General features: G+C 44.6%; 1 protein-coding gene across 4 annotated transcripts in view; it reads right to left on the reverse strand.

Annotated features, from left to right (window-relative positions):
- Positions 1 to 1,217: 1,217 nt before the first annotated feature.
- The window catches only part of Hlf (HLF transcription factor, PAR bZIP family member), a 57,733-nt gene continuing 46,627 nt past the window's right edge, over positions 1,218 to 12,323 (reverse strand). For 2 of the 4 annotated variants that reach the window (XM_087574471.1, XM_087574472.1), the window contains exons 3-4: positions 10,242 to 10,462; positions 1,218 to 5,669 (exon numbers count right to left, since the gene is read on the reverse strand). In XM_087574471.1, coding sequence (XP_087430597.1) covers positions 5,451 to 5,669; positions 10,242 to 10,462 — 440 coding nt within the window. In that variant the 3' untranslated portion in view covers positions 1,218 to 5,450. 4 annotated transcript variants of the gene reach the window in all.

Below are 12,323 nucleotides of genomic sequence, written 5' to 3' on the forward strand. Positions count from 1 at the left end.
AGGAACGCTTGGCAAACTTGAGTGTGCATAGGGATTAACTTGCTTTAACCAGCTGTCAAATTGGTAGACCCGTTGAAGAACAAAGAGTTCTCAAGAAGTACATGTGCAGGGACCAAATTTAAAGACGTTCTTGCAGCCTTTACATGTGTTTTCCTTCCCTGAAAACGGACCTGCTTGAGAAAGGACTGGATGAAGAAGTCTCAAGGTGGATGTTGCTCTCGTGTGCTGTGCAGTTGGGCCTGGGATGGTTGTGTCCACACTGCGTGCATACAGACTTTCTCCCCTTTATCACTGCCTCTTGACACATCTACTTACAGAACATTTTATACTGTAGTCTGTAGAGGTACCCCAGAGGTGATTTATAGCATTAGATTTAAATAGGCTACATGGCGACAACGCACCATTTTATAGAAAGGATTTGAGTCACAGATGTTTTTTGGTCACTTCTAAGGTTCTGGAACCATTCCCCTTCTGATCATGAGGGTCATCTGAGCTTACTCATATGTGGGAGTTAGCTGGAAGCATTAAAAGTATTCAGATGTCTGGGTCCCAACTCAAATCAACTTCTAATTGCTTGATTCGCACCCCTATAATAAGTCCTTGGGTTATTTTGTTTACCCAAATAGAACATTGACCCAGACCAGCTTCTGAGCTCTCTGGGACACATATTCAACAGATCAGTAGTGACCTCTGTCACTTCCATCTCTGTCCCTTTAAGAACGCTTTCTAAATTTTATTTTAAACATTTTATTTTATATGTACTGGTAGGTTTTCCTTGTATAAATGTCTACACCCACACAAAGGTCAGAAGAGGGTACCAGATCCCCCTGAACTGGAGTTTTAGGCAGTTGTGGGCTGCCATGTGGGTGTTGGGAATTAAACCTGGGTCTTTTGGAAAAGCATCCAGAGCTCTTAACCATTGAAGTCAGCTCTATCACTTAGGTAAGCTTCTTAACTTGCCTACTTGGCAATTCCTGTCATTTCCTGTTGTGTAACAATTGTAACTTCATTGTAATTTTTTCTGTTATTTTGGGACTAAAATATTCCACGCATATAATGAAGTATTTAGTACATAAGTTATCAGTAAATGACACTTATTACTAACTATATAGCATAATTATCATCTATGCAAACCTCTCTAAGCGGTCTCTCAGTTATGGTGATAGGAACAAAATCAATTGGTAGCCAGCTGGTCACAAAAAAAAAATTACATGAAAAAAGGAAAAAAAATCAGTTTATTAAACATTTAGAAGAACAAATAAAGTTTTGGACTTGACAGCATAAATACCACCAATATCATGGTGTACAATTACACTAACCTCCTGTTAACTTGAACCTGTTTAACAGATGCAATCTTCGTGGTGTTGTCGAAAGGATAATAGCTAATTGTTATGTCTGGTGAGGTGCTAAAAAAAATTACAGATTTTTATGTCTCCACTGAAACATCCACACACAAACACACATTCCCCTGCACACATTTGGCAAGACCAACAAGTTTTGCTCCTTTATTATTGACATTGATTTGACCAAATACCTGGAGTTGAATTTGGCTTCACTAGAGGGATGTACTCAGGAGCCCCCAGTAGGAACCAAGTACAGTCAGAGCCAGAGAAGAAGTTATCTACCTCAGGGAGGGCCAAACACCTCAGCTCAGTCAACTTCAGGAAACCAATCCCAATATTAAATTCTGACCTTGAAGACATGCCACACACAGAGCAGTTGGTTACTGCCTGAGGATCTCACTTTTGAACTCTGATGAAGTTTGAGTTTTTCTAAAGGAACATTAAAAAAAATGGGCTTTTAGAAAGCTCAAGGCATAACTTGGGCAGGAGAGAAGTTGCCACTCACAGCTCACGCCAGCTCATCCAGACACAAGGCTGTAGCCTTTCAAAGGTGTGTTTAGATTTAATGTAAATTCCCACAGTAAGCTAATGGGTTAGAAGGAATCTCTAGGTTCTTTTATCTGGCTTCCCATTCACCCAGTGACTGAGTCCCACCATGCCCTTCTCACACACAGGGTCCTTCTGCTTCAAAGGATGGTTCCTTAAAGGCTGTCTCTACTTAGAGACAAAGGCCATGCCTGATGTGGTTTGTGACCCAAAGCACCAGTCCCTCTGGAGTTGGAGATAATCATACACAGCCCTCTCATCCCCTCGGGGTAGCATCAGCCGAGAAGCCCTGACCCCCCCCCCTTTTTTTTAACTTTCTTTGAAAATACACTTGAATAATGATATGGGGTGACCTGATCAGGAAGTGCTATGCAGCTCGTTCCAAATTATAGCCGAGCGACAGGGCATGCAACAGCTCAGATGCAGTTTTGGAATGACCAAATAATTAACCATGGAAAGATTCCTACACTGAAATGGGAACAGTTGACAGCGGGAGGGACTTCCTAATGACTGTGGTCTGCTGCAGTCATCTGACCCTGGGTCCTAGCTTCTCAGGACATTGGACAGCATTTCCTCATCTACTAAATGTCCATGGCAAGGAGAAGTCAGCCTGGGGGTCAGGGCTGGGGTAGGGGTGTGATAATTACCTACAGATAAGGCACCTGTGGAGATTCCAAAGTGTTGAGTCTGTTTTGTTTCGTTTTGCTTTTAATGAGGTAGGTTTTCAAAAACCTTTCCTGGTATACAAAAGAATTCATTTTTTAAAATTAGGATCTTTTTATGTCTTCTGCAGAAAACGTTTGTGATGTTCATTTGGCAAAAATGATTCCAAGGAAGGCCGGCATGCTTTTCTTCAGCGACTTACTGGATGGTCCCGTGAGTTTGGGCGGTCCACAGCGGGACACTTGAGCACTTCTCTGCTTAAGTGTAAGTGTACTCACCCCTGCTCTGGTGGGTACTGTCATTGGACAGTCCTGCAATCACCCTCTTTATCTATCTTCAAAAAGATTAGCTCCTTGTTGTTCCATGGCTATTACTGAATTATCTCTTGTTCAGGTCTAGGTTGAATTGTTGAAGCATTTTTTTTACTAGTAGTTTTACTTGGAAAACCTATTTTAATTCTCACACTCTCTCATCTCCCACGGTTATCTATGGCTTGGGACAAAACAGGTACCCGGGAAGAAATCCTACAGCGCGCTCGCTCTCTCTCTCTCTCTCTCTCTCTCTCTCTCTCTCTCTCTCTCTCTCTCTCTCTCTTTCAGAACTGTGACACTAGACAGAAGAGTGGCCGATGGAATGAGAAAGGGTATCACTGGATCCGCAGAGAATTCAGAGACTGTGGAGGCAGGAGACTGGAAAACGTCCATGGATGAAAGGGGATTTTTAATCGAGCACAAAATGTGCCTTTGAAGAAACAGCAGACTCTCTTGACATTACACAACTCAGCGAAACAAAATGACAGCCATCTTTAAAGTCAAAACAGCCATCAAACTATAAGCCACACACATAGCACCGAGGTCAACCTTACACTGCAGGGGATGCACAGGCCGAAAGAGAACAAAATCATCCAGGGCCCTGGCAACGACACTCCGTTCCAGCAACTCAGAATTCTGAAGTGAACATTTATGTGGCAGATGCTTTTCCTAAAAAAACACTGTATCATCCAATAAATATTTGACTAAAACCCATTTTGTGCTTTTGGGTGACGTTAACTGACTTCCTTCTGAGACCTAATAAGAAACAAGAAAGTGCTGGAGCAGGATTCGTCACAGCGAGCCTCAGTATTGTCATAAAAATTTAATTTTAAGCAGAAAACATGCTGATGTGTCAGTAATAGGTTTAAAATATTAAAGACTTCAAAAAACCCCAAGCACTCCTCTGAACAGCATTTGGTGAATATATATCTTTGCTATATAATTTTAAAACATGGAATAGTTTTCCTTTTTTTCTCTTTTCTATATATAATATATGTCTTCCAAAATACATTGTCAGTATTTATATCTGAAAAATACTGTACAAAAAAGAACTTCCTATAATTACTCTGTATAAACATTAAACAATTTAATAATCTCTCCTTTTGGTCTATAGTAAACATTTAAATTGATTGGATAAACCACAGTTTGTGACAACACCATCCCATTCTGAGATACACCAGTGTCTTTTACATTCATTTTTTTTTCAGAAGTCCACGTGATAGGCGCACATATGTTCAAAAGCGAACAGAGGATAAGAAACATGGGTTCCAGAATCATTCATTTGTGAGGCATTCAAAAAGGACACCAAAGGGGGTCAAGGGGAGGGACCTTACAAAAACATCAACTTCTTAACTTAATCAACTGATTTCTAAAAACGGCAAAATATCGTCCCCAAAAATATATATTACAAAAAAAAAAGTAGATGAACTGAATCCTAAGTCAATTGTTTTGAATATCAAGAGGGAAATGGAAAAAGTGAACTACAAAAGTGGGAATGGGCTGGGGTGGGAGAGGGAGACAGCAAAACGAAGCACACCCATGACAAAGGCTTCTCCAAGATGCATTTTTTTTTTTTTTTGGCTTACATACTGATAAATTAACCCCTCATTCTTAGGCCTTCCCTTGCCCTCTGCTTCCCTGTCCTGAGAACATTCTAGTCATGCGCGAATGCATTACTTTAAGTTTTGATTTTTAAAAGACAGTGAAATTCCTAGGTAGGGAAATTTTCCTACGTCCACTAGGTAATACTCAGGCAGCATGCTCTAGCGTACACTAGGATTATTGCTTTAGGTACAGACGGTGCAAAAACACACTCTGTGTTCTAAAATGGTACATACTTATCTGGGGTTGGTAGAATTAAAAGGAAACTTAGTAGGTAGCAGTAAGTAAATATGGGATTCTACTAAATCTAACCAGCACTTTAGATCTGAAGACAGTTATCACCAAAACCGAAAGGAGAATGAGAACAGGTAGGAAGGAAAAAGGGAAGGGGCAGGGGGGCAACCTGCGAAGGAATTCGGCTGCAGCAGCGTAGTGCTAGGGGATGCTATGCACCTTTTTAGCATGGGAATTCATGGTTGAAACAGAAACAAGAGCTTATGGTCTTGGTAACTGAGATGCAGGGCCCTGCTTCCTGAGGCCACGCAGACCCTGGCAAAGTAAAATCACTGGAAGGCAGAGCAAGGCAGAAAGGGGCGGGAGGGAAGAAGGGAAGGGAGGAAACCCCACGGGGGTCTCCGGGGTCTAATAAAAACATGGCACCTTTCTTGTTTGGAACTAAAAGACAACAAGAGGACTATCTTTAAATGACAAGTGTGAAGGAATACACACATACACACACTCACACAGGCACACCGCTGACCACACATAGGACCATAAGCACATACGTACACACACGCACGCACACACACAAACACACACAGATGCACACCAAAATATAAGTCAGTTGCGTTTATGCCTCTGGTAAAGTGCTGATGTCAGAAAGGTTGGTTCGGGTGTGGTGCTACCAGACAGGAAACAAGCTGTCCATCTATTCAAAAGCCAGCCCACAAAAAAAAAAAAAAAAAAAAAAAAAAAAAATGCCATCCTACAGGGGCCCGTGCCTGGCCTCGTACTTGGCAAGTATGTTCTTGCATTTGCCCAGCTCCTTCCTTAAATCAGCCACCTCCTGGCGGAGGGCCGAGTTCTCCTTCTCCAGGAATGAGGCCCGGATTGCGATCTGGTTCTCCTTCAGCCGCCGGGCATCACGGGAGCGCTTGGCCGCCATATTGTTCTTTCTGCGCCTCGCCCAGTACTTGTCATCCTGCTCATTAGTTACAGAAGGAAAAAGAAACAAGATATTAGGTTTCAGCAGCACTGGGTGGCAGCCAGGGGTGTGCTGAGACACCAGCCTGGGTTTCTTAATTTCCGTCTCCTTCCTTTACAGCTTCTACATGTCTGAGGGTATGGTCTGCCAGCCATGGCTTCTGTCCTAGAGAAGGGCCAACCTGTCGCAACAGGCTTTGCCCAACTCAGTTGTGTGCCAATGAGGCAGAGCCGACAGTTCAGCTGAACACTGAAGGTTCACCACACCCTAAATTCCATTCCAATTTTCTTCACTTTCTTTGTTGAACTTTTTAAACTTTTTTTTTTTTTACATGTAGGCTTCTCTAAGTTGGGACTGTGTCATTGGAAGTCAATATGGTGATATCTCTCAATAATAGGCACATATACATTTTAAGTTAACTAATACCTCCCTTTAAGATAAAGTCTTACATAGTCCAGGCTGGTCTTGAACTGACTATGTAGCCAAGGGTGGTCTCGAACCCCTGATCCTCCTGCCATTGCTTCCCTAGCACCACCATGCCAAGCCTCTCTAAAATCTATCGGAATGACTATAATGTTGATGTAGCAACTCCACCTCTATGATTTCATCTAGCAGTCTCCATGTTCATAGACATAGATTCATTTTCGTTATAAAATTATTTGCAAAAGTTAAAAATGAGGAAAACGAATTGTCTCTAGTAACCACATGATCATAGTCACAAGAAGGAAAACTCTACAGATTTTAAAAATAAAGACCTGGGTTAGGGTGGGGTGGGGTGGGGACTGCAAAGATGTGTGTGATACCCTGTGATATGGGTAGAACCGACAGCAATCTGTTGGAGAGCATGCATGTTTATCAGAGTTCGATTAACATTATAGTTTACTGATACAGAGATGGTCAGCTGGATTTATAGTGGCTAATATAAGTCCCACTATTAGGGGGACCAATCCAGTGAGGCAACACACACAAGGAGGCTCACCCACCCTTCTAGTTTATACCCTGAGCTATCAGAAGGGGCATTTACACTTCAGTAATTGAAAACAGAAATTAAAAAAATATATATTAGCTTTCATTACTCAATGTGCTCCTACCAATGGCTAACATTTAAATAATGTATTCTAATTTCCTTTGTAACTACTTGCTGGGTTTCAATTACCCTATCTGGAATTCCCCTATCTTCCTCCATCATTGCTCCTCCTACCAAAAGAAAAGGAAGCTCCCTAGGCGGACTGATGGGGAAACTTATGGACATTCTTAACCCGCAGAGGGGATGGTGTCAAACATAATTTTTGCAACTCCTTTTGTATCAGCAAACTTGCTACAGTGACTATCTCTGTCTTAGCAAAGCTGATACTTCATTTCATATCACCTAGAATCGGTGGGTGAGGGCAGTCCCTCCCCCTCTCTGGAGATGCCAAGGACAGTTGGCACTGGAGGAAGTCACTCACATGGGTGGAGCTCAAAAGGTGCAAAAGAAGTTGGGGATCAGTGGTCTGCCTCTGTACCTGTCCGTTATTCTCAGCAGACCCTGTGTGAAGACCGTCTGTGAGACGGAAAGCGTTGTGAGGGTACTTCTTGCCTGCTGGCCGTAGGATTGTCCTTTGTTCATAAAGTGGCTCTAGACCTCTACACATTTCATAATGTGTAACGGGATCAAAAAGGTATCGTCGTAATAGCTGGTTGGCGAATTCTTCTCAGGGAGGAGGGAGCCCTTTGAGGAATGCCTGGATGGGCAAGTGTGGATAGGTATGTGTGGTTGTTGATGGAATTTGCTGTTTGTGCTTCTCAAAGCTGGTGGGAAAGGCAGAAAGGGAGGATGGCAGGGAGGTCCTGGGAAACCCAGTGACACACACAAGCGAGGGGAACCAAAGATATCTGCACAGCAGTGAAGCCTCCGGCTCTGATGGAGGCTCTTTGTGCGACCTGGATGTCCTTCTCCATTGCACCCCTCTTTATAGTATCAGGAAGCCTACCACACTTGTCAAAATGCCTAGGAGTATGGTTTCCAAGAACATTCTAATGAAGGGCTGAATCCTAACGGATCAGAACCTACACACAAGGGCACCTGAGGGCAGGAGGTGAGGCTGGACATGAGCACAGCCTTGGGAAGTGGTTGAATGGATTTGGTATTCTGTGACAATCTGACCGGGTCTTTAAGGACCAAGGAGTCACCAACTGTAACAATGTAACAATCAACTCTTCTCACTCAGTTCTCACGGGGAGCTTTCACTCAGGTCTCTTATCACTCATAAAATGCCTTTCCCCAGCCTCACCTGCTCACACATGCAGACGAACTAGCAACAGTGTGGGACAGAGTAAAGCAAAGAACAGAACTGTAAGAAAGGATGGAGAGAATGAAGACGGAAGGATACCCTGGTCTAGCAGCACCGGCTTGCCTCCTTTCATCCTTCTGATTGGAGACAGGGAGATAGGATCTCTAGTGGAAATGACAGACTGGACACTGGCTGCCTTGGTCCATCCTATACCTCCCCAGAGCTGATGCCCTCTGTCTGCTCAATTACCTTCATGTAGGGACCCACTCATCTCTTACCTCTAACAGATGACACTCCCCTATTCTGTACAGACCAGAATTCCACGAGATCAAGCGCGGTGCTGATGTTGGCAAACGTTACCATCCCCTAAGCCTCTGAAAGATGCTTGCCAAGTGAATGAATGGCCTTCCAGAGTGGTAAGAAAAAAATGTGACTGTGTATTATCAGTGAGGAATCCCTGTATGTCATCGTTTAGGTCTCCTGCATTATATATGCTAACCTGAAAGGCCAGCTTCAGAGAGAAAGCTAAGCACTTGTGGGGAAGAACACTCTTGGTAGGTCCCACCCCAGTCCATTTCTGGTTGACTTGTCATTCTGTGCTAAGGGCCACGCACACCTTGTCTCCCACCCACCCCGGCTCAGTCCTCTCTGCTGAAGGGAGAAGCCCTCACAGAGCTTCTTCCTGCTTCTCAGCAGCTCCCGATTTGCACTTTGGGTTTTCACCTGCAATTGAAAAACACCTCTGAGGGCCTGTTGCAGGAGAAGGCTCCTGCCAGTGCCCTACCCGCCATGGGGAAAGGGCAGGCTTGGCCACGACAGCAGCAATACTTAGGATTCCAGTCCAGATGGTTCATCACGGCCTCTTTGCTGCCAAGTGTACACTGACCATTAAGTATGCTCACTCTTTAAACACGAAAACTTGGAAACTCTGTAAAGGTCTGGCTACAGTTTAATCTACTCCTTGGTAGCACCCTGTCAAACCACTTCCCAGTCAAGAAGAGACCCAGGCTGAACACAGAACTAGATTGCTAAGAACTCAAGATTCTGGAAGGCGTCCAACTGCCAGAAGGTAATTTTCAGTTTGGATCTGATCCCGTGGCCCCTTAGGGTCTAACCATGGAAGCCCCGAGAAGTTTGGGTTTTTCTGGTACATTTCCTGTAGACTTTGTTGGTTTTGAATCTTGAGTATCAGCTCTTGATTTGTTATGCAAGAGCCCCTTGTCTGGGCTAACATGCTACAGTGACCTTTCTAGAACCCGACTTGCTCTAAAAGTAGAGTTCACCTCAGTTCCCCTTTCTGCTTCTCCGTATCCTCAACTGTAAGGCGATAACTTTGGATGTCAGCCCTGACTCTTGCCCATTTTGTAGCAATTAAGGAGTTCTAGGCATGCTTCAGATCTTCTGGGTACATCTGCCTCTTGTACTCTTTCTAGATATAAAAAGGTGAAAAGACTGGCCTACGTCTTAGCCTATCTAGGACTGGGCGATGGAAATCAGGTGTTAGGAAAGGGCTAATTATAGTTGATCCGAATACCTTAAATACATGTAATCATCTATTTTTCTTATGATTGGAAAGAAGCATAAACAGAATGAGTCCTACGAAATGGCTAGCCATAACTATGTCTGTGCTGGCATAATTTCAGGAACATTCTACATCCTAAGGCAAATGGCTCAGAATAAACAGGTGAATCTGTTTCCTGATAAATGATGCCATACCCTTCAACCCAGGACCTCAAAACTACCCAGAACTGCCCGCTTAGTTAACGTCAGATAATAGCAGTGGATCCACTGTCTCTACCCATAACATGTCATCCTGGTCACCCAGAGTCTGTAATACGCAAAGGGAAAGAAAGTCAGACTTGTTTAGTTCCCCCAGGTACTCAGGGAAATGGCAGAGCTCACTCTCAACAAACAATGAACACCAGATGTAAGACTCAGAAAACTGAGGTGCAGTCCCAGTGCCCTTCTCAAAACATCTCCCCAACCCCTTTGCAACTTTAAACGATTTGAGCTTGAAGCATGGGCTCTTGGGACCCTTTGTAGAGAGGAGCCAGTTTGCTTCCTTCTGGGACTTAACATCGCTGGACATCTTAAGTCTGATCAGTATCAAGACATGAAAGCAATTTCAGAACGCTCCTAAAGGAAGTACCGTGCCAAGAAGTCACGTGCCAACAAACACGATCAGAACTCTCGGGTCCTTCGTTTCCAAGTGAGGCGTACAGACTTCCGGAAACCTGTTTAGTTTTCCCATGATCCCACTCTCCACTTGCCCATAGCCTGATTACCAGTTCCAATTTACCTTCAAATCATCAGGAATGAAGACTTTGCGAGCTTTCTTAATCATGGGCTGTGGCTTCAGTTCTTCCTCGGAGAACTTCCGTTTGCGAGGGTCAAACATTTCCTGCCCCGGGATGCTGGAGAGGGCAAGGTCTGCCGGGTCTGGTTCATACCCGACTGGGACCTGGATGGTGTCGGGGTCAATGGGACTCGGTGTGTTTCGGTTTGCTGGCAACAGCTGGCCTGGAAAACACACAGGAGTTTTAACATGCCAACTCTAAGGCAACCCAGGTCAGAGCCACTTAGGAGTGTTTGGAGTCTTTAATCCACTTATTTCTGCCCTTGCTGCTTTTGGGTCTTATTCAATTTCACTGTATTTCTGAGAACACAGCAGGCAGAACATGATTGACTCATATCTTACCAGGCAAAACAAAGATACATATGTACTTGTTCACAAACAGGATGAAGAAAGTTTAAACACACACACACACACACACACACACACACACACACACACATGAGTCCCATTTTCCTAACACTCGCATTGTAATAGGTAGTGAATGATATGTTGATATGTCAACTGGACACAAGTTGGCGTCGCTTAGGAGAAGGAACTTGAACAGGGAAACCGTGTCCACCAGCTTGGCCTAGGGCAAGACCGTGGTGCATTTTTTTAAATTGACCATTGATGTGGGAGGGCTCAGATCACCGTGGCTGGTGCTAGCCCCGACCTAGTGGTCCTGGGTGGTTTAAGAAAGCAGGCTGAGCAAGAACTAAGGAGCAATCCAGTAAGCAGCATCCCTCCAGGGTCTTCGTCAACTCCGGCCCCTAGATTTCCTGCTCTATTTAAGCTCCTGCCCTGACATGGATATGGCTGGATGATGTAATGGATAGAGGTCGTCACTTAAGGCCGTTTCCCGGATGAGTCACAGAGACAGAGCTAGAATTAGCCAGTTAGGGTAGGGTGTAGTGGTTGTAGGATGTAAGTCAACCTCGTGTGCACGCAGAGTGTAGGAAACCATACCTAACACAGAAGAGGTGTGTGTGGGGGGCGGGGTTAGGTAGATCCTGGCGACGACACCGGGTGGAGCTGCATCTTGAGATGATAGTAAATCCGCAAAAAGGCACTCTAGGCACAGCATTCAGATGAACGCAAGAACCTCGGTGTCTCTGTGTGCTGTGTTGTTGTGTGTGTACCTGTCAGTGTAGGTGTGTGCACATGTGCAGATGTGTGTACAAAGATACATATACGGAGCAAGGAGGTAGACAATGGCTGCCATTTCTCAACCATGCTCCACCTTTACTTTTCATGAAGGTGTCTCTCGTTAGGTTGGCCGGCCAATGAGCTTCAGGGATCCACCTGTCTCCACCCCTCTCTCCCTCTTGGGTTTTACCATGGGCTCTAGAGATCTGAATTCAGGTCCTAATGCTTTTGTGGCAGACACCTGACCAACTGGGCCATCTCCTCAGCTCTCGGTTGGCTTACTTGTTTTCCCCTGGGGATAGAACCTGGGGGAGCCCCAAGCACTGTGGGCAAGTGCTCCATCGCTCTGCTACACCCCTACCCATCCGGTTCGCATTTTTTTTTTTTTTGAGTAGCTGCCAGTAGTCATCAGTTGTTGGAACCCAGAACCAAAAGACAGAATGAGTTTAGGTAAAACTACTGGAGCTGTGGCCACAGGGAGGAGGGTTGCGGGGACATGACAAACCAAATAACTCTGAATGTCACGGGAGGAATTTGAGAACAGGACTCTGGGGGTTAAAAGGACTGAAGGGGCCACAGGTGGAGACAGGTCTGATACGAGGATGTTGCGATACACCACGCCCACAGTAAGAGTGGCTATACGGATGCTGAGAAGGGGCACATTAGAATAAAAGCATTTAGTAGACCAGAAAGGGCACAACGGAGACAGCCTTACTTCTACTTGAACCCTCTACAGACTAAGCCACCGGACTGCATAAACATTCCCTGAACAATGGGGGGATTGTGTTTCTTTGTCTCGCTGGTGAAAGTGAACTTAATAACAGACCAAATGTTTATGCTGGGAGTTCTGCAGCTTAACTTCTGGTTTCATCTGAGTTTTACAATTGCTCCTTTCATGCC

The sequence above is a fragment of the Rattus norvegicus genome, chromosome 10 (assembly GCF_021556685.1).
Source record: "Rattus norvegicus strain SHRSP/BbbUtx chromosome 10, alternate assembly SHRSP_T2T, whole genome shotgun sequence".
NCBI classification, from domain to species: domain Eukaryota; kingdom Metazoa; phylum Chordata; class Mammalia; order Rodentia; family Muridae; genus Rattus; species Rattus norvegicus.